Raw genomic sequence first — 23,645 nt, 5'->3', positions numbered from 1 at the left:
CTGCTTGTGACATTACCGGAAGTGTATTGGCACGTCGTTCGTAATAAAAATTAATCTAGCGCAAATTTATTGATGCCTCTCTCACCTTAGCAGTTAAGTTTCGTAGTTATTTTATTATGAAGCCGTTTATACTTCGTTGGTTGATTAGTGTAATAGAGCGAAGTTAATCTACGCTGAATCAATATAATTATACACCGAGTCTTGTCAAGAGTACCTTTTTTATTTCGCCGTTGCACTAATTATGACGCCCTTTTACACAGCACATTTATCATGGATAAAAAAATTTATAAGGATATCTCTTATGCAACGATTTCTAGCGAGTTTCTTGACTTGCAATGAGAGAAAAGATCTCATTTATAATAAAAATTAAAATAAGATAATTCTGTAATTTTATTATTTTGTTTTTTTATTTTTCTGTTAATTTTTTGTTATCTTATAAATGTTATAAATATACTATAATGGGTTTTTTATTTTTATTAAAAAAATTATATCTTTTTCTGTAATAACTTTCATGTGCTGTTATGCAAATTTACATCTTAAAATACTTTTGTTCATGTTTTATACGCGAGCATTTAGAGCTTTAAATATTCTATAAGTATATTTAGTGAATTTAATTAAGATAGTAATGTGGTTAATAACATATGTAACACCCGCGACAGCATATGGAATATCCGCAAATGTTATCATCGTCACCATTGGGAGTAATTTGCGGAATGGAGAACTATCCTATATAGGGCGTGTTAGAAACTTGAACCAGATCCTATCAAATGATAGTGCAAACGCCGACGAAAGCTAAATTCGAAATAGCGTTGCTACACTGAGAATGGCCGACAGTCAAAATTGCTATAGAATACAATTTTAATGTATTTTATTATTTCTCTCGTTCTATATACAGGTAATAATTCAACCGTAACGTTTATTATTCGTAAGCTGCGTTATATTTAATAGCGAAATTAACCGCAATTAATTTGCAACAAATTGTTTATTTTTCTACATAAAGGTGGAGAAGGCAATATTTGCTTTGTTTGCATTATTCACGTCGATCTAAATTTAATTTCGGCTTTTACTGCAATTTATGATTGGCATGTCCCTAATTGCCATCCCCTCAAATCCTTTCATTCTTTGTATAGAAATTCATCGCTGATTTTAATGTGTGTAAACCATCATGATATTCAATATGATAAAATATTTCATTAGAGGGAAGAATTAAATATTGAAATTATATACATTTATTTAGTATTACATTCAGTTTGTCATTTCAATAAATAAATCATAGAACTTTGTCTGTTAATAATATAATTTTGTAGACTCAATTAGATTTGCTTCTTTCAAAATCGATTTTTTTAGGTTACAGCACTCTCTTCCGTTTCTGGACTCCGGTAGAGGAGAAATTCGAATAGAAGATTTTATCCCGTTGGTAACAAACGAATCACCGTGGTTGCACCAACTGACGTTTTACGATATATGTATGACGTAAGCCGTGTATTCGTCTAACTCCAGCGATCCCTAGCAGACTGCTCATGCAAATCCACTAGCTGACGAGGCAGCTATGGTTACCGCGGCATATGCGCCTCAAACAATAAAGCAAAACAACAAGTAACGACTCAAAGATCTCATGTGGAAATCCACAAAAAGAAATCTGTCCTTCATATATACGATAATGAAATGCATTTTTAATAATACAAGATTAACGCAGCATGTTTTATAATAAGTCGCAGAAGATCTCGTGACGTAGCACTTTCCTTGGAATAAGGAAAATCTCTTGCAAAAATTTACGTGAAAACATCACGATGTCTTTGCTAAAAATTGAAGAATGCCCCGCAACATTGCCATGGTTTTTTAATTTCTTCTAGGTCGCATAAATCTCTATCTTTTCTCTTTTTTACGGAGTACGTGCTTTGCGACGGTGACATCTCTTTTAGCCCGGTATTACGGGAACGCTTTCCGTAACGTGCCCATAGCAACGAAAGTTCCAAAAGTTACAGGAGCGTCGCTACGCAGCCGCGACGCTCCATCGCCGTATCCATTTAATTGCATTACGTCCCCGACATCCCGCAGCGTGCATACAATCCACGGTCGTCTGTTAGGCTTACTTCGGCGACTCGTCACAGATTATTCATGCAAATCCCATAACGGATGCGCCATGGCTGCATATGGCGCGCGTGCGATCACGGCGGAAATATGCGACGCCTAACTTCGCATCCTTTAATTAAATCCACGATCGATGGGAGCGCGATGGGCTAATTCGCACGCTCCTGTCATTATCCCTTTTGATCACAAGACACACGCCGACGACCGCTAATGTCATTCTAATAATGGCACACACGCCGACCGTAATTGCGCGAACTCCTGAAACCGAATCGAGATACGCTCCGTGAATCCGTTCGCGTTGGTTTGCGTGCAGCACGTGCCCGATATATCTACTTCTGCCGAACACGGCTCGGATCCGGCACGTTTGTTGTGCGTATATGTGTGTAACGGTGCAATCGATTTTAGATAATTCAAGTTTTCACAGACAACCAACTCGAATTCCTTCGGGGAAGTAATGGCAATAGCTAATAGTTATTAAAGCGTTATCCTATTTCGAAATTATATAAAAATACCTGGCTTGTGTAAAAAAAAGATATGATTCAGAATATAATCGAATATTGGAAGTTTTCTATCTCGAGGGAGAGAGAGAGAGAAAGAGAGCCAACGAACAGTGCAATCCACAAAATTTAATATTCGAGACTTGGGCGATTTGAAATTACGAATATTCTGCAACGGAAAATTCGTGTATTTCACTTTGCATTTTGTTTAACTGGTATTTTATTAGAATAATATGATTATACGAATATTCGCAGTCTAATAAGAAAAAACCGAATATAACTTTATTTAAGTTTCTCCATTTATTTTCACCCAAAGGAGAGCATTTTTTCTCATGGCAGTTCCGTCGTCACCAAATGGCAAAGCAGTGGTTAAACTGCACTTGTGTAACGTAAACACGATCTGCACTCTACGCCGCGTGTTGATCTTGCTTGAGTTCAAACTCCCACGTATAAAATTTAGATTGTTAGCAAGTTTCAGCCTAATTATTGCTTCAGCGATCGGCACAAGAATTTATGACGGCGGTGTTGTGTTGTACTTTCATTAGTCCGGTAATGAAAATCTAACGAGATGTACATATCATGCGTAAAATTGCGTGCCCGCATTAAAATTTGCGAATGCGTCGCTTTACATGCGCGCATCGGTCCCTCACCGAAGCTGTTGCGATCGAGAATAATTATATACGAGGAGAATATTCAGCGGCGGATAAGAGTACCTAATCTCATCAGCTAAGAATATCTAAGGTGTTCGCTAAGGTTGATGTGGATCGCGCTCATAATTTATGAGATCCACTTTGAACGTGATTTCTCGTTCTAAAGCAGATTTTCAACTCAATTTTCCCATATTCCCAGTGATTTAAGCTGCTTTCATAGTCAATTGTGTGACGCGGAACGAGGTCGAGGATACAACGTATAGCGGGGTATAGCTATATCTTTTTTGCTCGGCCGAAAACAGGCTGGCGTTTGTTAAAGCGTCGGCACGGAAATACCGCAGCGCCGGATTGGAATCATAATGCGCTTTTCGACGGATGCAAATGATGTATCCGACCGGTCTTCGATCGGTCTCCGGCGATCGCGCTTCTACCGTTCAATCTGTTCCACGGTTTGGTTGCGCCATTGTGCCGGGAACCGGAAGTCGCTTAGTATGGTAATTTCGTAATTTGTTTCCCATTGTGCAGCGGCGTATGATGTCGCACCGACCGATCGATTTCTCGTTGGATGCAAGCGCGTGAAATTGCCGTGTTGATGGATACTGTTCGCCTAGTCGAATATACGCGAATTTGCATGACGCGATTTTTTTTTATAACTTCCTGTCATCGTTTTTGTTACGGTGAACAAGATTTTGCATGTCTGCAAACGATTAGATGTTTTTATGTCTCATTTTCGAGATATGCGAGTCAAAGTATGTAGAAACAGATCGTATCGTGAGATATTTCTAGTATCTGACAAATCCCAAAAAATTGAATCTAATAAAAATAAAAAAATGTGTAGATTGGATGCGTAACAGTTGTCCTAAGTTCCCAATCGACACATTACTTGATTTATATAACACAATTCATTTTCTTATACGAATTCTCTTACAAAAAGTCGATTTATAGTCCAAGATGAAAAAAACGTGAGATTGAAAGAAAAACGGTCAGCAATCCGAGCTATTGATCTCGGCGGGGGACGAGACGGGGGACGGATGTGTAGTAAATCCTAACTAATTAGTCTGAGCGACGATAACATCCCCCTTCAGTTGCGCGGCCTGTCTCCCTAAACTTCTGTCTTCTCCACTCTCTTCTCGACGTGCAATGTCTCCGCTTGTGCTTCACAATCTCTTCTGCGGGGGGAACGCAGCTTTCATCGTGACAATCCCCAACTGTCTGCACGTCCCATTGATTAAACCAAATGTCGGCTAGCTTTCCCCTCAGCTATCCGCCGCCGTTTCACGTGTCTAACGTTTTCTTCGCCGATCCTAACGAGGTCGCGAGTGGAAACTTCACTCGCAAAGATCGTACGGATTACCGGGAAAGTTCTCGGCGTCTACAGGTTCATTAATAAAAAGCGCGACTGAGAAATAGGGATCGTTGACGAAACGATGAGCGCTCGCCGTGATTTTCGCTCGACGAATTTAACTGTGAAATTAAGGTGTCCGTAATCATCAGGAGGCACCGACAAACTAATTATCATTAGAGCCGAAATCAAATAAGAGAATATAAAATCGTAATTTTACCTTTTACTTTTCATTTTGTGCTCGCTCCTGATCAGATTTACCGTATAATATGTTAATTGGCGTATCTACACATATGTTAATTAAAATATTTAATTAAGTAACTATGTATATAAAATATATGTGCTTTTGATTTTGGTTTATATTGATGCTATTACATTCAGGAAAATATTATTAATATTAATTATATTAACAGAATCGTATACATATTTTATTAATTCTAGAAAATAAATTAATAAAAAATGTTTTATTTTTAGTGCACAGTATTCCATATTTATATGGAGTGCACGTGGGAAAAAAATTTTGCAAATATGTCTTAAGTAAATAATCATTATAATAATTAACAATTACGTGGCATTCAAGTTTGTACAATATGCTACGTGCGGAAATTCCTAACAATCTTTAAAATGTCTGTATGTCCTGTAGATTAAAGTAAATGTTGACGGGCTTTCCTTTACTATCTATTAACGTCCCCGAAAAATTAACTAGTTCGCAAACCAACCTTTATTTGCAGAAGAAAGAATTTGCAGCAATATAGTCAATATGAAAAATCTGCTTTATTGAAAATATAATAAAAGATAAAAAGAATACATAATTCATTACATTAATTTATTAACTTTTAATTAATAACCGATAAAAAATCTTTTTCCTTTTATTATATTAATTTTTCGCGAAATTTTATTTATCATTCTTCTCTATTCACGATCAAATAATTTACGAAAACGGTATATAATCCCTCGTGATTTACGCGATTGTTTTATGCGGCCAATAACATTCAAATAATATAATTTAATGAGGTCGAAACTGAGCGTTCTTACGCGGAAACTTGCAGACCTTCATAATCTTCATAAAAATCAAGGGAAAAGTTCTGTTTTATGAGTCGCGGGAATGTCTTTGCGTAAGTAGGGCAAAAAGAAAGTAAAGTTTTAAACCTATTGGATAGGAAAATCAGGACCCTCGGTTTTAGCGACTTTATGAACAAAGTAAGAATATTTTGTAAAAAGCTTGAATGCAAACAAGAAAATCTTCAATCTGTTTTTCTATTTTTCACTCTCATTGACATAGTTGTAATCACTAATTGATACATATTACGTGAATTGAGAGCGTAAAGAATATTTGTGAAGAGTTTTTCATGGTTAAGATTCTCAGCGAGTGTTCATATATTTTTCGTCACAGGAAAAAACGGCACGTGCGTCGAAATTTTTTTGATTGCGTAAAGCGTTAGATAATATATTAAATCAATTTCGCGTTTTTTTGCACGATGCAGTTGGCGCGCGTTTCTCTCTCTCTCTCTCTCTCTCTCTCTCTCTCTCTCTTTCATTCGTGCCGATTCGAGCGTCATAGACCATATCGAGTGTGGCAATAGCGACAATTTACTGGTAGAAACTAAATTGCGGACCTACCCCGATGAGATAAATCTCTCGTACCAACATGTCAAATGGCTGATAAAAGCAGTTGGATACAGGAAATGCGCGGTATCACGCATTGTCCTGCGATCAGCCGTTTAGCTTGATTGTTTTATCGGAATAAGCGCAACGTTCTGTGAGATCTCTACACTGAACGCCATAAATGCCTCCATGTTATAGGCATTTTCCAAGAGAACGCGTAATTTCCGAACGCGAAAAAAATTGATCATACGTGCTAAACAAACAACCAGCATCATGCAAAAATTGATAAATATGTTTTTTTATAAAGCTAAAATTCTAAGCGAGAATTCTTTGTCAGATATAAATTAAGAGATTTATTTTAAACCTTCTCGTAGTAATGTCTGTTTATTGCCCATCTCTTATAAAGGAAAATAAATATTTAGACATTACGAATGTAAATCAACGAGTTAAATTGATTCGAAAATTACTCAACGGACGACACACGCAGCTGTCCACCTGGCTGGCGGAAAATTAATTAATGTAATTAAAAGAAAATTAAAAGTGCTTTCCCATTTCGTCTGGGTCTTCGCAACGTCGTAAGAAGGGTCGTAAAGGTGAAGTCGATTTAAATCCTGTTGTCAGCTAGAAAGACTTCTCGCGGAGCAATCTACCATCGTGCATCACGCCAATGCGAACTAATTTTAAGAACGGCATCAGGCTTGTCGGGATGGGCGGGGTAAACGGAAACAAAAAGGGCAAGGTAAACTCCGGGAGGAAAGAAACTTTTCGTAGAGGGGCATCCTCTTTCTTCGAAACAATACTAATTGAATTCAATTGTGGCGCAGTTGAAGGGGATGTGAAACGTATTTCTAAATGACGAACATCGCGAAGGCAACTGTTCTCTCTTGAGGCGAGTGACTTGTGGAAACTCAACTGAGATTATAATGGACGAAAAGCTGTCGGCTGACGTTGCCATGACGTGAAATTTCTCTTAAGACTCATGCACGTACAGCCGGCGTAACTCTGCACGGATCAAAGCACGCGAAATCGCTAATTATAGTTTCGGCTGCATTCATACTTGTTTCGAAGTCAACCTAAATCATAATACGATTTCCATTGATACGTGTGAGAATTAATTAACTAAGGGTTTCCGTGTTCCATTTCAATATCAGAATAAGATCATCAAAGCAAAGTACAAATTCGGGGGTTTCGTCTCATTTGTGTGTATACTATAGAAAACTCCATTTTGCCCTGATCGTTGTAAGGAAGTCTAAATTTGTAGATTATTAAACAAAATTTGTCTCCGTTATTCTAGCACCGATTATTCCATGTTAAATACAAATTTTAAATAACACATTCAAATGTTACGTTCTCAAGCTAAGAGTATAATATTTAAACCTTCTTATATTTTCGTATAGTATTAATGTATGGATTTCGCTCTTATCTCGTGTAATACGATTTAAACAATTACTTTGGCTGGAGATCTCGCCGTCCACCTACGGAATATTAAAACCACAAGCGTCGCGTTTCCCGCTGACGCGGTTCAAAAATTTCATTCTACCATCGCAATAAATTCGCGAATTTTCATTTCGACGGCAACGAAAACAATGAGACCGCCGTGCGATTCGACATGCGGGTATAACGACAGTAGAAAAATTTATATTTCACCATGACGAGCTGTACATACACACATACACACAACACACATATATACAGATTAATGTCATTACGTGTTACGTTGAAATTCGCCAAGTTATCGTAGGGTCTCGGTTGTTTACTATACATGTAAATTTAATATTTCGTATTCTACATTCCACGGTGCTATCGATCGTCTCTACTACAAATTTCTTCGCGCAGAATCCTTCCGTTAGGATAATCTTAGTAAGAGCTGCATAGTCTTTGATAGGTTTCTCTTTGCGCGAGAACAGCTTTCTACTTCGGTCGTATTTCAAACTCGAAGGTGGATGATCCCTCTTTTCGGAAAACATCTTTTTTTCGCCCCTTTTGAATTCCATCATAAGGAGGTTCGTTCCCAAAGGAACGCGAAATCGGCTATTATTTCTCGTTTAGCCGAGTGAAATATTCTTGTCGGTTAGGGAGTCGTTGGCAGATGCGCGGATATCGATATTTCGTCGTTGGCTTCGAGCCGACGATAGTTATCGCTGTCGTTAAAAGTTATCTCAAGTCTACAGGCGTGGCCGGAATATGAATATTCGGTTCACAATTCTGCATGTGTAGATCTGCATTTTTAGCCTCAAGTTTACAAAAAGGAGTCAGTAATCTTGTTGTTTTTCTTTGAATCTTGTGTATCTTTAACTTTAAAATAATTTCTACTACTAAATATAAATAGAAATAATAAAATTAGAATAATACTGTAATAAACGCCTTGTGAAAAAAATTAAACGTATTTTTTTAAGTTATAATCAAACAGTTTAATTAAGTTTTGAAAAGTAACTTGATACATAAAATATGAACCGAGACTGATTAGTGATTTGTTTGTATCTAATGATTGGGGTGATTTATAAAACAATGATTAAGCTGCAGTTACTTAAGAAACTGGTTTTTGGATTCAGTTCTGGATTATATGCATTTAAGAACATTTACATACGCATGGTGTGCGTTAATAATAAATAAAATTCCATAGAACAGTATATGACCTCTGGTATATAACCTGGTATATAAACATAGAATTATGAAAAGATATAAAAATCTTTCTGTGTATAAAAAATTTGTGTCGTTCATTTCTATGTACACATGTACATTAATATTATACAAAAGATTTCTCGAGGAAAGCAGGAAGCGGATTATGTAATGCGAATATTCCATATAGTCACAATACATTGCACGTATACAGCATATACAAGGCAAACCCTCTTTCCGGCAAGTTATTAAAGAGAGATTGCTTTCACCGTCGCCTGTAAGGAGAACGGGTGGTGTTCTGGAAGGAACCCGAATTCAGCAATTAATTCCCGCTTAGTTCAGCGAAATATCTTCATCAGCCAGGAAGTTTTTGGTCGGCATTTCGACGTCAGACAGGAGTGTGATTAACCTTTATTCAATAACGACGTTTTGCAAGTCATTAACAGCGAAATCTAAATAGTTCGATCTTCAATCGTTTGAAGCATGAATTTTTAATTAAAAAAATAAATAATAAGTTGCATACATTATGTAATTACAAAGTTTCTTATGAGAAAGTATGCTGTATAAAGAGTGCTTTCAATATTATTATACGATAATACGGGATTATATTATCCCAAGTGCATACGACAATTCGTTTAAATAACCGAGCTTATACTGAGCTCAATGTGTTCCGTGTGTAATCATCGATATTCCGATAGAATCGCACGGTCGGGACTGCATCATTAAGGTTTTAACAAGGGTTGCTTAACCAGGGTTATCTGGAATGAGCACACGTGGAATTACGGGGGAACGGCGCCGACCGAAAATTTGCCCTCGCCCGGCTAGCCGGCTTCTCTCTTTTCGATTCCTCGCTAACCACTCACCCCGTTCTTCTTTTCAGCGATACGGACTTCACCCTCGTTCGGCGAGTTATCTCGGGGTACCCTTTATCCCCGGCCTTTTGCCTCGTCCGGCGAATCAAAGGGACGTCCCTTCCCTGCATGGTCGCTCGTCCGGCCAATTTCATTATGTACATACGTCCTGCCGACGACATCTATGTCCAAAAAAAGTGGTTGAATCCGCGGGGCATTCGAGTAGTCGAAGAATGCGAGTGAAAGTGATCGCCGCTGATAATTGTACGTTCCCTCCTAATGGTGGTAGTTATATCTATTTTATAAGCCTGAGGGCTTTTGTGTACGTAATGCTGTCCGAGACTATAGATGTTAAGTTGGTTTACAATTTAGTTGGTGTCGTTGTTCGTTGTCAATAAGTTCTATCAATCTTTATTTTTTAATAACTATATAAAAAGTGACTGCAAAAAGCTTTTTCTAATACGTCAAAGGAAGTGTCATAAATTAGAGCTTAGTTACAGTCTGCTATTTTTTCAGTTTGAAAAAAACCCAAATTCTTATTCAAAGATAAGACATAAATGAAATCAAAATGTCATTCTTTAAATATTCTAATCAAATCTAGTCCAACAAAAAATCTTTAGTTGTACCCATCGATTTTTTTTTCGTCGTATTACATACGTATGTTTCTTATTGACATGTAAAACACGTGGCCGTTTCTTTGTACATATAGCATCGTATAATCTATTTTTCGAAAGTCCAGTCCGAAATTTATACGCCAACGTTACGTGCTAGCCGTAATTAAGGGAACATCCATCGCCACCCTTGCCGCGCGCGCAGATTCACCCTCGTTTACTACGCTACCACGAGCCCTTCGCTCAGCAATTCGCTCGTTGCCTCCTCTCAAATCAAAGGAACGTCCTTCGTTGCCTGGTATATCATGGTCAATTTCATTACACGTGCAATGTCTGTCGCTGGGTAGACACCTTTGAATTTACCATTATATAGTGCTTAACAAATTGCAGGCTCTGATTTGCAATGTGTTCTTGTCCAATTTTCTATGCGAGAAGTGTTATTCAACAACTTTTGGACAAAGTCCACTTCAGAGAGAGCCGACAATTTTTGCAATGATGCACACAGAACAGAGTCTGAAAAGTTTACTGACTGTATCAAGAAAAGGTTTCAGAAGTTCACAGACAAAAATAAAAGGTTTCACGTGAGTTAAATCTTAAAGGAAAAAATATAAACAAAATATTAATCATTTAATTTCAAATAAATTTTGCTTTAACAGAATTTTAACTTAAGATTTATCAAAATATCTAATATTGAAGAATAACAAATTTTTAAAACAAATTATACAATTATTTACATAAATTTTTGTTAAAAAAACAAATCGATTCTAAATTGATAATGCCCTTAAATTTTTAGATAAAATATATCTATAAAATGTTATATTTTATAAATGACGAAAATTATACTTCTTTATATTATCTTTTTAATCTGATACTTTTATATAAAATTTCCCAAATATGTTACAACGAGAATGTGTTTAATTTAAACTTTGAAGAATAAATTATTTGGAAAAAGATATATATAGGAATAAATCGTAAAATTCGATAACTATCGATAGTACCTCGTGATACTTTTACTTGGATTCAATCATGGTTTATTTAGCTGAGTGTAATCGACAGGATAACTGTATAAAACTCTTTCAGTAACCATGATTTCATCCTTCTAAGGAGCAGGTGCTTCGTTTAATTGTGCCTTGCAATCCTTGTTCATTTCGCATTCTCTGTCTTCCGAAACTGTCTGCAAACTTGGATGAGTCGCAGAACAAATTCGCGATGATTAATTAGAATTAATTACAGCTTGGAAGCTCTCACGAATGTTGTGTTTCATAAAGATTAATTGAGAAAAGCATAAAATTCATTTTTTAAATAGACAATAATTGCGCTGACATATGCTCAAAATTAATATACTTCTTATACTTAGTTGCTGATTATGCATAAAAAATTATGCATAAATGTTAAAAGCGTCTCGAAAAACAAGTTAAAAATAAAGAATCTCGAGAAAGAAGCTGAAAGTGAAAAGCGAGAACATGCATTGTTGTATTCTAGTTAATTAAGAAGCGGATAATTTAGAAGACGTACATACAGCAACGAGTAAAGAGAAAGATAAAAAGGAAATATGAATTATTTTATTAATTTCGTAAGTTACTTATTACGGTGTTTCGGTCTCGGCGCAATATCACAGGAAATGCAAACCCACGGCACTAATAAGTCGGCAGAATTATTAATTTAAAATAAATGACGCGAAACGCGGAAGCCGTTCACATTGGCACGATGAGGGGATGATTTTTGAAACTTTTCTAATTATTTCTTTGCTCGTTAACTTTAATCACCCGGCCTCAGCGAGCGTAACTTTAGACCTCGTGCGGATGCGTCGCGCCGCGCAATAGCGTTGGCACGCAAAAGCGAGACCGCGGCATATATGGGGAAAAGTAGAGAATAAATCCGGCAGTGCTTGTAGCTTCTGGCACTGGCGAGACGCGGCCTGGTCGCGGTCTTTTCCAATTAGACGACCGCGATGGTTGGAAAGTAACGAGTCACTTTCCACACGACACTTTCTTTCGAAGAATTAAACAGCAAACTAACGATCCCTATTTGAGACATTCGGTGAAATATATACTGCATTGCAACAAGATTTCGACGCACGCAAAGAAAAAAATTCGATAAATCTAAAGCTTAAACTGTTCGGCTATTATTAAAAAAGCCTGCTAAAAGAAATAAAATTCTTGTTTATATCAATACTGCATGTAAATGAATGGCTTTGCAATGTATAAATCGAATTGTATCATTACGATAATCAAGTCCTTTCGATATTTGATAAAAATAAGATACCGAGCTAAACTAACAAGATTATTACGTTGCTTCGTTATATTGCGTTTGTAATTCAAATGAGCGGAAATTAACAATTTTTGTTTCAAGTGTTTCAACACGTTGCTTCATTACTAAACATTATTAAACAAAACTCTGCAATGCAGGTGGGTGGGTATTAAATTCTGCATATCGCTATCATTCTGTTAATTATAACATCGCACAGCGACTAATTACAGCATTAATTATAGAAGCAATATATTCGCAAAGATATTGCGGATTGCGAATATCGACCATATATTGTTAATCGGTATTTCCAATATTTCCTTTCTTATTATTAAGCGAAACGGGTCAAAGGATATTGTATGCTGTTTGCAATAATTATTCGAGATATTTTATTATCTTTTTCGCGATTTAAATCAGAACAAATTCATTCTTATGACTTTTAGGAGATTGAATAATTGATAATTAAGAATAGAATCAAATCGCTGTTTTGATTGCAGACTAACGTCTTCTTCAGAGAGAAGACTTTCGGTATAGTAACAATGCCGAAAAAAGAGAAAACGTGAAAGAAAGAAAGAGATTACGAGCGTGTATTCATTTCTTTCAGGCACATTTAATCAATCTTGATGTCTAACGTTTACCTTTTCCAAATACCTTGCGTTAGAAATTACGATCCGGTACTTTTCTATCGCCGCACGTACGTACACCACGCCGAGTTCGCACAAAGGCGGCGAGGTAGTAAAATACTCGTATTTTTAGACGTCCCCTACGAGAGAGAGAGAGAGAGAGTACTCATCGTGAGTAGAAGTGGGGTCGCCTTTTGTCCGTCGCTGGTAATGAGCGACGCGCGACACTCGCAGTGGGACGAAACCAACCTGGTACGGTTGGGTTGGTTGGTCGCGGAAATGGACAGATCGGACACTTCTGGACGCTGGACGTCGTCATATACCGGGGACGCTGGGGAGAAAAACGAGACCGTCTTTCCCTCCCTCGGACTCCCTTCGGCCAGCACTATCCACCGGCGGTGAAATATAACGAGCGACGAACGAAACTCTAACGAGGCTCGCGCATGGCTACCGTTTCATCACGAATATAGAAGTCGTTGGGTATCCTCTGCTCGACCGAACCTCGTTTTGCGGGCTAATTTGCCACGGCAGGTCAACCGCGCGTTTCTTCGTTCACGAACGAGATACTCGAAACGTGAACAGAGATTTTTTGCGGGCATTTTCGACGCGTTGCATCGCTGATTTGTAAAATAAATAATTATCTTGGCCGGATTTTTTTCCAGGATAATCCATATTAGATTCGCAGGGATGTTTACATACCCTTGAGTAGTCTTGAAATAGTCGGTTTTAGTCTCTTTTAATTTTTTTGTGTCAATTGACATTTGATTTTTGTTAAAACAAATAATACCTACAAATAATATCTACTTTTTGAGATTGGTTTTACATAACTGTCTGAATTTCATACAACTTCCAGAAAGCCATGATTTTGTACGCTTTCTGATACATGGCACTTTGGTACCCTATGTTATCCTACCTTGCGATAAATGTTTCTGGCAAGTTGAAAACCTTAGTGCATAAATAATTTATTGACTTTAAACGAGTGTGTCAGATTATTTGTCGGGCAGTGTTTCATCAGTGTTTAGTAGAAAGTCGACGACGCACTCGGTAAAGTCAGGACGAAGTTCGACCAATGGAGAGTCACGCGATGCTTGTTCTTGTAAGCGAAGACAAAGCCATAGAAGAAGAAGAAGAAGAAGAAGAAGTGGTCGGGGGATCTGAGTAGGGAAGAGACGAGAGTGAAGGCTTTCTTATCTGAATTTCAAGTACCATGCCGTGAGAGGAACATTCGCGTCTTCTCAGAGATTTGTGGTATAGCCTGTAAAACTTTTGTGACGTCATCGAGATTAATTAATGCACCGACTTAAGCGCGCTGTTATCTTCGAGAGGTATATGCTGTATGCAAAATAAACACACACGCGCGGCAACGAGAAAATAATATATCCCAAAAAGAATCGTTATTTTCTAACAAAAAAATATCAGATTTGATCAAATCTCTTCTCGCGATGATATCATACTCGTATCTTGAATGGCCTATATAAATAACATGCACATATCATATGTTATAACATCAAAGCGACTGCTATCAACATTTTGAATACCGACGTATTTGATTCCACTGAATGACTACTAATTTTAAATAGTAAAATCGCATCAGGATCGATCACGCCACTATTTACGATGTTCAATAGCTCCGTTTTATTTTCGCCAATGATTCGCGATCATTTAGCTAGTGGTGCACGTTTCCCTAAGGCGATCAACTATTCCACGTCGTGCGGGTGCAACGATATAGTCTCTTATCTCAATTTCTAGCAGACTACAGAATGTAAGAAGTATGTTTCCTAGCGGTGGTGGTGGTAAGCCAGTTGTAGGAAACTTTCACGATATCGTCGAGAGCTAATTAATGCGCGATGTAAGAGGGAGCAATTACCGAGTTGGCCCCATTTAATTTCGGAGGCAGAATAATTTCGAGGCTTGCTTAAGGTGGAAGTGGGTCGCGGAACGGGGCATTAGCATACGATCGTGTATGCGACATCGCGGTGCTTTTTTATCTCGCTCTTGAGAAAAAGTCACGTCTCGCTCCACCCGGCTTTCTACCGGTGTTTCCGCACGATTGCGCCACACAAACGCTTTCCTACGTAATAAATGTTGCTGCTGCATAATGTAATTTACCATTGACATCGCTTAGGACGAGTTTATGAAAGAGCTTTGCTTTGACGATGATATTGTTAATGGCTTCGCGTTTTACTCATTGCCGCATCGCGGATTCACGTTTAGTTGCATATATTGTTAAAGCACAATCGACCTCTAGCAGAATGGTAAATTAATTAACATGAAATCCAAAATACGACGCTGTGATACGTTTGCGATATGTTATACCTATAGCTTGTTTCCTTTATATGTGTATATCGAAAGTTTGCGGTATTAGCGTTTTAAAACTAAACCATTTATCTTCTCGTTTACAATTTCTGTAATTTATTTTATCGTACAAATTTAACATTAATTTAAATAAAATTGTAAAAAGAATGCATTCGAAAGAGTTATTCATTTCTTTCTTGATATTTTTGTTTATATAAACAAATTTCGATCTTTTCATTGGCAATAACAGGATTCTATATATTATATAAAAAAATAAGAATGTCTAAAAAAAGTAAGCATAAATCAATTTTTCATTGTAAAAGCTCCTTAAAATAATTTATCACGTTGAAAAGCTCTTATATTCTGTTGAGATCTTATTTTCCGTCCGTGCTACTTGAGTTCGAATTTTCGGAAAATCCAGAGCGAGCGGCTTAGCGATTCTCCGCATAGGAACTTGAATGAACACGTAGGATTTTCGAACATGGATCGTAATCTGCGGGTACATAGTAGTATGGTATAGCCGTAGTTAGTATACAGAGAGAGAAAGAAAAAAAGAGAAAGAGTAAAAGAGGAGGGAGAGAGGGAAAATACGCGAACACGTTGGAAGCAAATAAAGACGAGCATCGAAGCTAGACTGTTAGACACCTATACTGTTGCAAGGAGCTAAGTTATATCATTTTGCAAAGTTGAACGCGCTAGCGTGGCTTTACTTAAGCCCTCCTCTGGTTGCAATAACGAGTTTAACGCGCGGCTGTTGTACCAGCATGATTATCTGTCTCACGATCGGATCGAATAATCAACTCTATATAGCTATTTAACTCTATATAGCCTTTTCGTGTTTTAGGTATTTAGAAAGATAAAGAAAATAAAAGTGTATACCCTACATATAACTGTATAGAATTTTTTCTCCTATATTAGTAAAAAAAAATTTCAAAAGTATATATATTGTATTAAGAATAAAGCATGTGTATGCGCGCGTGTATATAAATTTAATGGAAGAAGATTAAGGCAAAATAAAATAAAAAATTTATGTTACCATAAGTATAGTATACCTTTCTAAATTCTTCTCTAAAATTATTAATTTTGAAATTTACTGCATTAATATATAAAATAAGAGCAACCTCTTTTTATAGACAAATTAAAAAATATTTAAGAAGTAATTAAAATTTGAAATAACACGCACATTTCTGCCGTAAAACGTTGGATTAAATTTGTTCGTAAAATTATTTTAAATAATGATTTCAAATGTGCTTGACTCTAATTACTGTGTATTTAAAGCAATAATTATTCAAATATTAGACTGATGCATATTGCGACGTAAGTAAAATAAATTTGTGCATTACTTTAGAACATACCTTGTCGCGAAACTTCAATCGGAAAGGAATTTCCGTTAGATTATTTTTATTACTTTCCGTACTTCAACTTTGTGCAATTTATAAAATTATGCATTGATGGACTTCGTGGTATTTCTGACATTTTTTAATATTTCACATCGCAATGTGCGGGAACAATGAAAGTGCTAGTACAATGCAAAAATTTGCGTATATAAATGAAATTCAGCAAAATACCGTTCCACTTTATGCGTTATAGTCGTGATTACTCTGTATTCGACTCTTTTATAACGCTAAATACCTTTGTAATAAATGTACATTAATATACAGTATGTACATCCTAAAATAAGCGAGTTAAATTAAATCGTATAATAAAAAATAAAAATATTGCATCTGATGATCTTCGTTATTGATCTCTAAATTATTTTTTATTAATCACTCAATTTTGTGATTTTCCATTTAATACATGGAGAATGCGAAATCAGTCCTCGTGAATGCTGTAAATATATAGCTTTAATTTCTAAATTAATTCCTAATTTTGTCTACGTACGACAAATTTATTTCATACATTACACATTAATAAATATCTCAAGAAAATAAAGATCCTCATATAAAAAATATAATAAATAATATAATACTCATGATTTCAAATCGGCAAATATTTCGCAAAAATTACAGATGTGGGAACTTTTAAAAATATTGATGAGTTATAAAAATACGTTATATTACACAGGGCTTTTTTACCTTTGAGACAAAACTTTCCTTAAGTATTTTTCTATTGCACTATAATATAAATAAGAAGTTATTTCAAAATGTTTAACATAATCTTAATTTAAAAGTATTACGACAATAAATAAGAATATTAAGAAATTCTTCTTACTATTATGGAAGTGATGTTTGGAATTAATATAAAAAATTAGATCAAAATCACTAGATATTTTGTAAAAACAACATTCAATTTTCCTAGAAATGCTGAGTGCTGTAACATGTAAAGCTTTAAAAAATAGTAAGTGAGGTTGCGAAGGCAATCGCTTTGTATACATAAATAAACGCGAATATCTGAAATTCCAACATTTCTGGGACACATTGCATTCAATCTTGCGCAGTTTGACGTCGAGAAATGCGCGTGTCCATTTCGTCATTGTTCAACATTTTGAAAAACGCTCTAAATAATTCGATAAATACGGGAAACATCTCCGGATTGATACAATCAATAATATGTGCGAATTTAAATCGATAGATTTTCCAACCGAATTAAGAGCGAGAATACACTTGGGACCTTTTGGATGGATGAACGGTATAAATGCTGAAATCTTTTCTTTCCCGATTCGCCTTTTATTCCCTCTGTTCCGACCCTCTCATTACACCGTTCTCGTTCTCTCTGCGATGCATTTCTTAATAAATGAACCACTTTAATCTCGCGCTCGATGCTTGTAACTCACCTTCCTAATTTCATTGATGGAACAAGACAATAATCAATTCCATCTTAATATAATTTAGTTCAAAGTTATTTAAAAATTTATTATTAAATTCGCGAAATAAGACAAATAAGGCAAATAAAAATTGATTATTAATATTATCATATCATTCTTTGTAACTGCAAAAATATGTTAAGAACAGTTACAAATATTCCAATTATGCAAAATAAATCATTATCCCATTCCAAGACATTATGCAAAATATAAAATATTTAAAGTTTGTTTTTAAAGTAAAGAGAACATAAATAAATTATTAACAGTTATGGAAGAATTGCCACACAAAACTACTCAAAATTTGTCATGTTACATTATGACACAGATATTAGCACACGCACATAAATATCTCTATTAATAAAAATATGGAAAATAATAAAAAAGAATCAACTATAGCAAGTGTTATTAAACTGGTATAGCCTCATTAGCTTCGTTTTTATCTTTTTTTTCTAGGTCACAGTTTGGTGACACAAACATATAAGTAGCGTCATTATTCAGACAAGAGCGCAGTTATCCATGACTATTGCCAAGACTACGTGCATCGAAGTAGAACAATTGAATTGATCATTGTGAAAAAAGTTTTAAAAAAACCAGAAAGAGAAACGTTTTTCAGAAATTAAAGGCTTCTGTGGTAATTAATTATCCAAAGTTGACGCGTGCCCTCGACATACGATGAAAATTACGGCGACATCGTTGATCGTGAGCATCTGTTTGCTCGGTGCGGTCGATGGGGCCAGGATACTGACGATATTTCCTTACAATGCGAAGAGTCACTACAACGTGTACGAGCCGTTACTGAAGAGACTCTCTGCGAGAGGTCACGAGATTGTCGCGGTGACGCACTTCCCTCAGAGAATTCGTCTGGACAACTTCACTGACCTGGACATTTCGACCACTTTACTGACAATGAGTCGAAACAACACTCTACCGGTCCCGGAAATTTATAATTTCATGATTTGGCAAAAGATTCTACGTGTATTAACCGCGGGAATTTGCGAGCCTGTATTGAGCCATCCAGAAATGAATAGAATTATCAAAGGATTATCGAAGGAACACTTTGATTTGCTCGTGATCGAGATTTTTACCACCGATTGCTTCTTGGGTATCGCTCATGCTTTAAACATATCCAAAATAGTCGGTGCTATATCAGCAGCGTTGGAATATCGTGGTCGAATGTGATGAGGAATCCTGAGAATCCGAGCTATATCCCCAACTGGATCAGCTCGTATACTGGGCGAATGAGTTTACTTGAAAGGTCGATTAATACGGTGCTTCTACCGATTGTCAAGTTGGCTTATAGGTAGGGCAACAGATGCGCGGATATTTCCGAAATTGCTGGTAGAAATTAATGTCTATATGATATTACCATTTTTAATGTGAGTATAGTATGTGTCGCATAAATGGTTGAAATTCCACTCAGTGCTATTGGAATGATAAGATTACTAATTACTTTTTGCAGATAAATGCGTTATCGAAATGCTTTTCCGAAATTTTATACAATAATGGATGCTTATGCTTCGACATAATTCGACATTAATTTCATTCCTAAGTATATGTAACAAAAACATGGACAAATATGATTACATCGATTATCGCCACAAAATATGCCTTAAATTTTAAAAGATTAGCTATTGAATAAACCAACCCATGTCATATGATCAATCATATCGTATGATTATTATCAGCTGAAAAGTTAACCGCAGATATCCTAAATCCACAGGATAATTTCCGATGAACCGAGTTATGAGATCGCGAGAAAGTACTTCGGGCACGATTTGCCCGACTTTGATGCTCTTCGGTCCAGGATATCGTTGATCCTGACGAACGGCCATCCGGCCGTGAGCGCGGCACGTCCTCTGGCACCGGGAGTTAAGGAAATCGGAGGTATTCATATTCCGGTATCGGGCCCGAAGCCACTGCCCGTGGATCTCCAGGATTATCTGGACTCTCAGAGCAGAAACGGCGTTATTTACTTTAGTCTGGGATCGCAAATAGACACGTCTACTATACCGAACCAGGTGTTTGCCGCCCTTTACCGGGCATTCGAGCAAGTACCGCAGCAAATACTGTGGACGTGCACCAAAGAGAGAATGCCTCCGCTGCCGGGAAACGTTAAGTGCATCGGGTGGGCGCCACAGCTCTCCGTATTGTGTACGTATAGCTTTTTTGTTTCTGCGCGGGATTAAACGTCGAAAGAAGCTTATCCGCGAAGGTCACGAAAAGAGCACTCTCCCCTTCCTCTCCTCCCCCTAGCAGATACCAAGGAAGTTCTTGGTAATGGAGTAGATGTCGATTGAATCCTAGAAAGACGATAGAAAAAGTTTTCGAGCGTTCTGATTTCGTTCTCTTTTCTTATCGCGCATATTCCCTTAAAATCTATGCGCAAAACGAAAGAATTTTATTAATTAACTTTCTTGACCATTGTAATAGAATCAAATTTGACTTCAGTGTAGACATCTTGAAAGATATCACTAAAGATATACAACTTGATCTAGTTTATCACTTCTTTGATATTTATAAAATGTCATGTAAATGCCGCCGGCGGACGATCGGTGGAGTGGACGCCGGCCGGCGGAGGGTTGGCGGAAGATCGGTGGAGGATCGGTGGAGCGAACGCAGGAATTTCTTACAACGCTATTAATTTTTCTTATTAGAGTTATCATAAATTTAGCGATTGACAATTACTGAGTAACGAAATAAAGGCACTCCGATATTGCAATATTTCTCTCGATAATCATAATTATTTAAATTCAACTAAGATTCTAAATAAATTAATTAAAAATCGCACTATTCTTAGAAGCAATAGAATTATTCTAATTTACGCAAACAAAGCTTCCTTTATTCTATGATGTATTCAAAATTTGCAGTAAGCTCGATTGCTTTCCAACCCACCGACCCACCGTCGATAGCGCTATTACCGGCGTGGTATTTGGTAGCGAATCCTCATATCCACATATATGCAAAGAGAATAATGCGTATTGCCGTACCGCCGGGCGAATCATTTATTTATTACGATATCATTATCCAACGATCGCATAAAACCCATTCGAACTTTGCATTATCGCTAAATAATCCGCGGGTCAATTTTGCACGAATATTGAACGGCTTTTAATGTCCATTACAAATTTACCGTTTGTTCTTATTAAAGTAGCACGACGCGTCTATCAGGATACGCGAAGTAAATCCTCTGCAAAGATATACAAGGTGGATCGAAATAAAAAAAGGAGAACAATCTGCTTTAAACTAACCGAAAAATGTGTCTGCAAAGCACAATGCTCGTATTTCAGAATCATCCCGCGTATGAAATATTCTGTACAAATAAATATTTATACGTACATTCTCTCTCGAATACGGAGAAAACGTTTAATGACTGCGTGATTTTAAGTAGCAATTGTACAATTTCATTTCTCATACACCCTTTTATACACTAACGTTTTATGCTTTGGTAGATAATCAATTGCTTTAGAAATGCAACGGATAAAAATAATTGCATCTATATTCGCAGCATATACATATCGTCCGCACAATTCATACGATTTATATTCATGTGCAGAAACACGTGATTCGCTTTGGTTTTTTTTTTATCTTTTTGTGAGAGTGCCATTTGCATATACACCTGAAGGGAACAAATTATTTTCAGGTATTCACCCGTTTTTCCTCTAAACCACCGCCGCGTGACCAACGCTTTTCATGGAATTCCATTTTCGCTATATTATGCAATCAACCTCGTTATCCTTATTACGTCGTTTTATCCATTATTACGGCTTCATTTTTACGCTTAAATTTTAAACGCGCTATCCAAGAGTCATTGCCACTTGTAATGTTCTCTGCTTTGAGATAAAGGATTAAAGAAAACTATTAAAATTTTTAATTAGTTATGAACTGGTATTAAACACAAAGTTTCACTTATTGTTAGTGAAGGCAAAAATGTATGTAAGCAAAATAAAAATTCAAATAAAAAATAATAATAAAAAAGAGTTGGAAAAGTTAAAAACGTGCAAGTAATTCTCATTTCCAAAAGTTAACAGTTACATTCAATCTTTGTTTGTGACTTCTTCATAACACGATGCAAATATGTACCGCAACAAAGATAATAAGTAGCCTTTTATCGTAAATATGTATAGGTCATCCGAATTCGCGGTTGCTAATGAATCACGGAGGACTGCTCGGATTACAAGAAGCGATTTACTGCGGGATACCGATTTTAGGAATACCTCTTTTGGGGGATCACCATTTAAACATGGCCTACGTCGTGGAGAAGGGACTGGCATTGCAACTGGATTTGCAACAGTTCTCGTACGAACGTTTCTCGAGCAGTTTGAACGAAATATTATCGAACAAGAGGTAAAGTTCGATTTCTAAAGAATCAAGATTTTTATATTACAGAATATTTATCACACAATTGGTGCACAGAGCGATATTCCTTGTTAGACGATTTTGTTTATTGTATGCTATAATAATTGTGTGTCGATTAACAAAGTACGTACTTCTATCTATACCTACTTGCTATTAATATTATTTAATTTTCTTGTTTTGCAGTTACACGGAAATGGCACAAAAGGCTTCCTTTCAATTCAGAGATCATCTGATGCCGCCAGTGGAAGAAGCTGTATATTGGGTAGAACACACAATTCGTCACGATCCGGATTTTTTAAAAACAGGTGCCACAGAGTTAACGTGGTATCAATATTTGGTGTTAGATGTTGCTTTAATAATAATATTCGTTATAGTTTTCGTACTTTGGTTAATTTGTAAGTTACTTGGTCTATTATTCTCTAAAAAGAAAATAAGCATCGCTATCGATAAAAAGACAAAATAATTTTGCGCGCACATAATATGTAAAACATTTATCTCTATAAAAATAAGTTATTAAATAAACTATTGCGAAGTATATATATACGTATAATATTACATATAAATTAATTATTATTGTAATTTAATTGCTGAAGGCCCTTTGTTAAATTTTGGACATAATAAATTTCTGTATTTAAAACTTTCATAGATTATTAAAAATTCTTCTAATTTTATATTATGTTTGGTGTGTTTTGTGCATATCGATTAACTCCATTGAAGTGTTAAAAACCCTAATTTATAAAAGAGGAAAAAAGTTATCGACACCGCAGACACCTATCGATACCATCTGCTTGAATGAGTAGGTAGAACCTATCAAGCATCTGTTGCAACAAGTTATTGGAAGTCTGTCGGTAATTGTCAAGAACGACCGTAATCTCAGATTAATTGAACCTCTCCCTCGTTACTAGAAATCCTGATATAGCTTAACATAGCTTGACAAAGACTAAAGACAGCTGAGACGCGATTTTTTACATAGTAGAGAAAGACGATGACGATGAAATTAAATTTCTACAAATTTAAAATACAAAGGAATTCAATCTATTTCATCTCTGTAAAAT

General features: G+C 36.3%; 1 protein-coding gene across 1 annotated transcript; it reads left to right on the top strand.

The window, feature by feature from the left end:
• The first annotated feature begins 18,443 nt into the window (after positions 1-18,443).
• Positions 18,444-23,231, top strand: LOC139820962 (UDP-glucosyltransferase 2). Its single transcript, XM_071791587.1, is given in 5 exon segments — positions 18,444-19,396; positions 19,399-19,534; positions 19,955-20,385; positions 22,359-22,578; positions 22,774-23,231. Coding segments are annotated over 5 exon segments (1,557 nt in total). The 5' UTR covers positions 18,444-18,906; the 3' UTR covers positions 23,054-23,231.
• Positions 23,232-23,645: the final 414 nt, after the last annotated feature.

Source organism: Temnothorax longispinosus, chromosome 10 (assembly GCF_030848805.1).
Source record: "Temnothorax longispinosus isolate EJ_2023e chromosome 10, Tlon_JGU_v1, whole genome shotgun sequence".
Taxonomy (NCBI): Eukaryota; Metazoa; Arthropoda; class Insecta; order Hymenoptera; family Formicidae; genus Temnothorax; species Temnothorax longispinosus.
The sequence above is the reverse complement of the archived record's forward strand: the minus strand, read 5'-3'. Positions and strand labels throughout refer to the sequence as shown.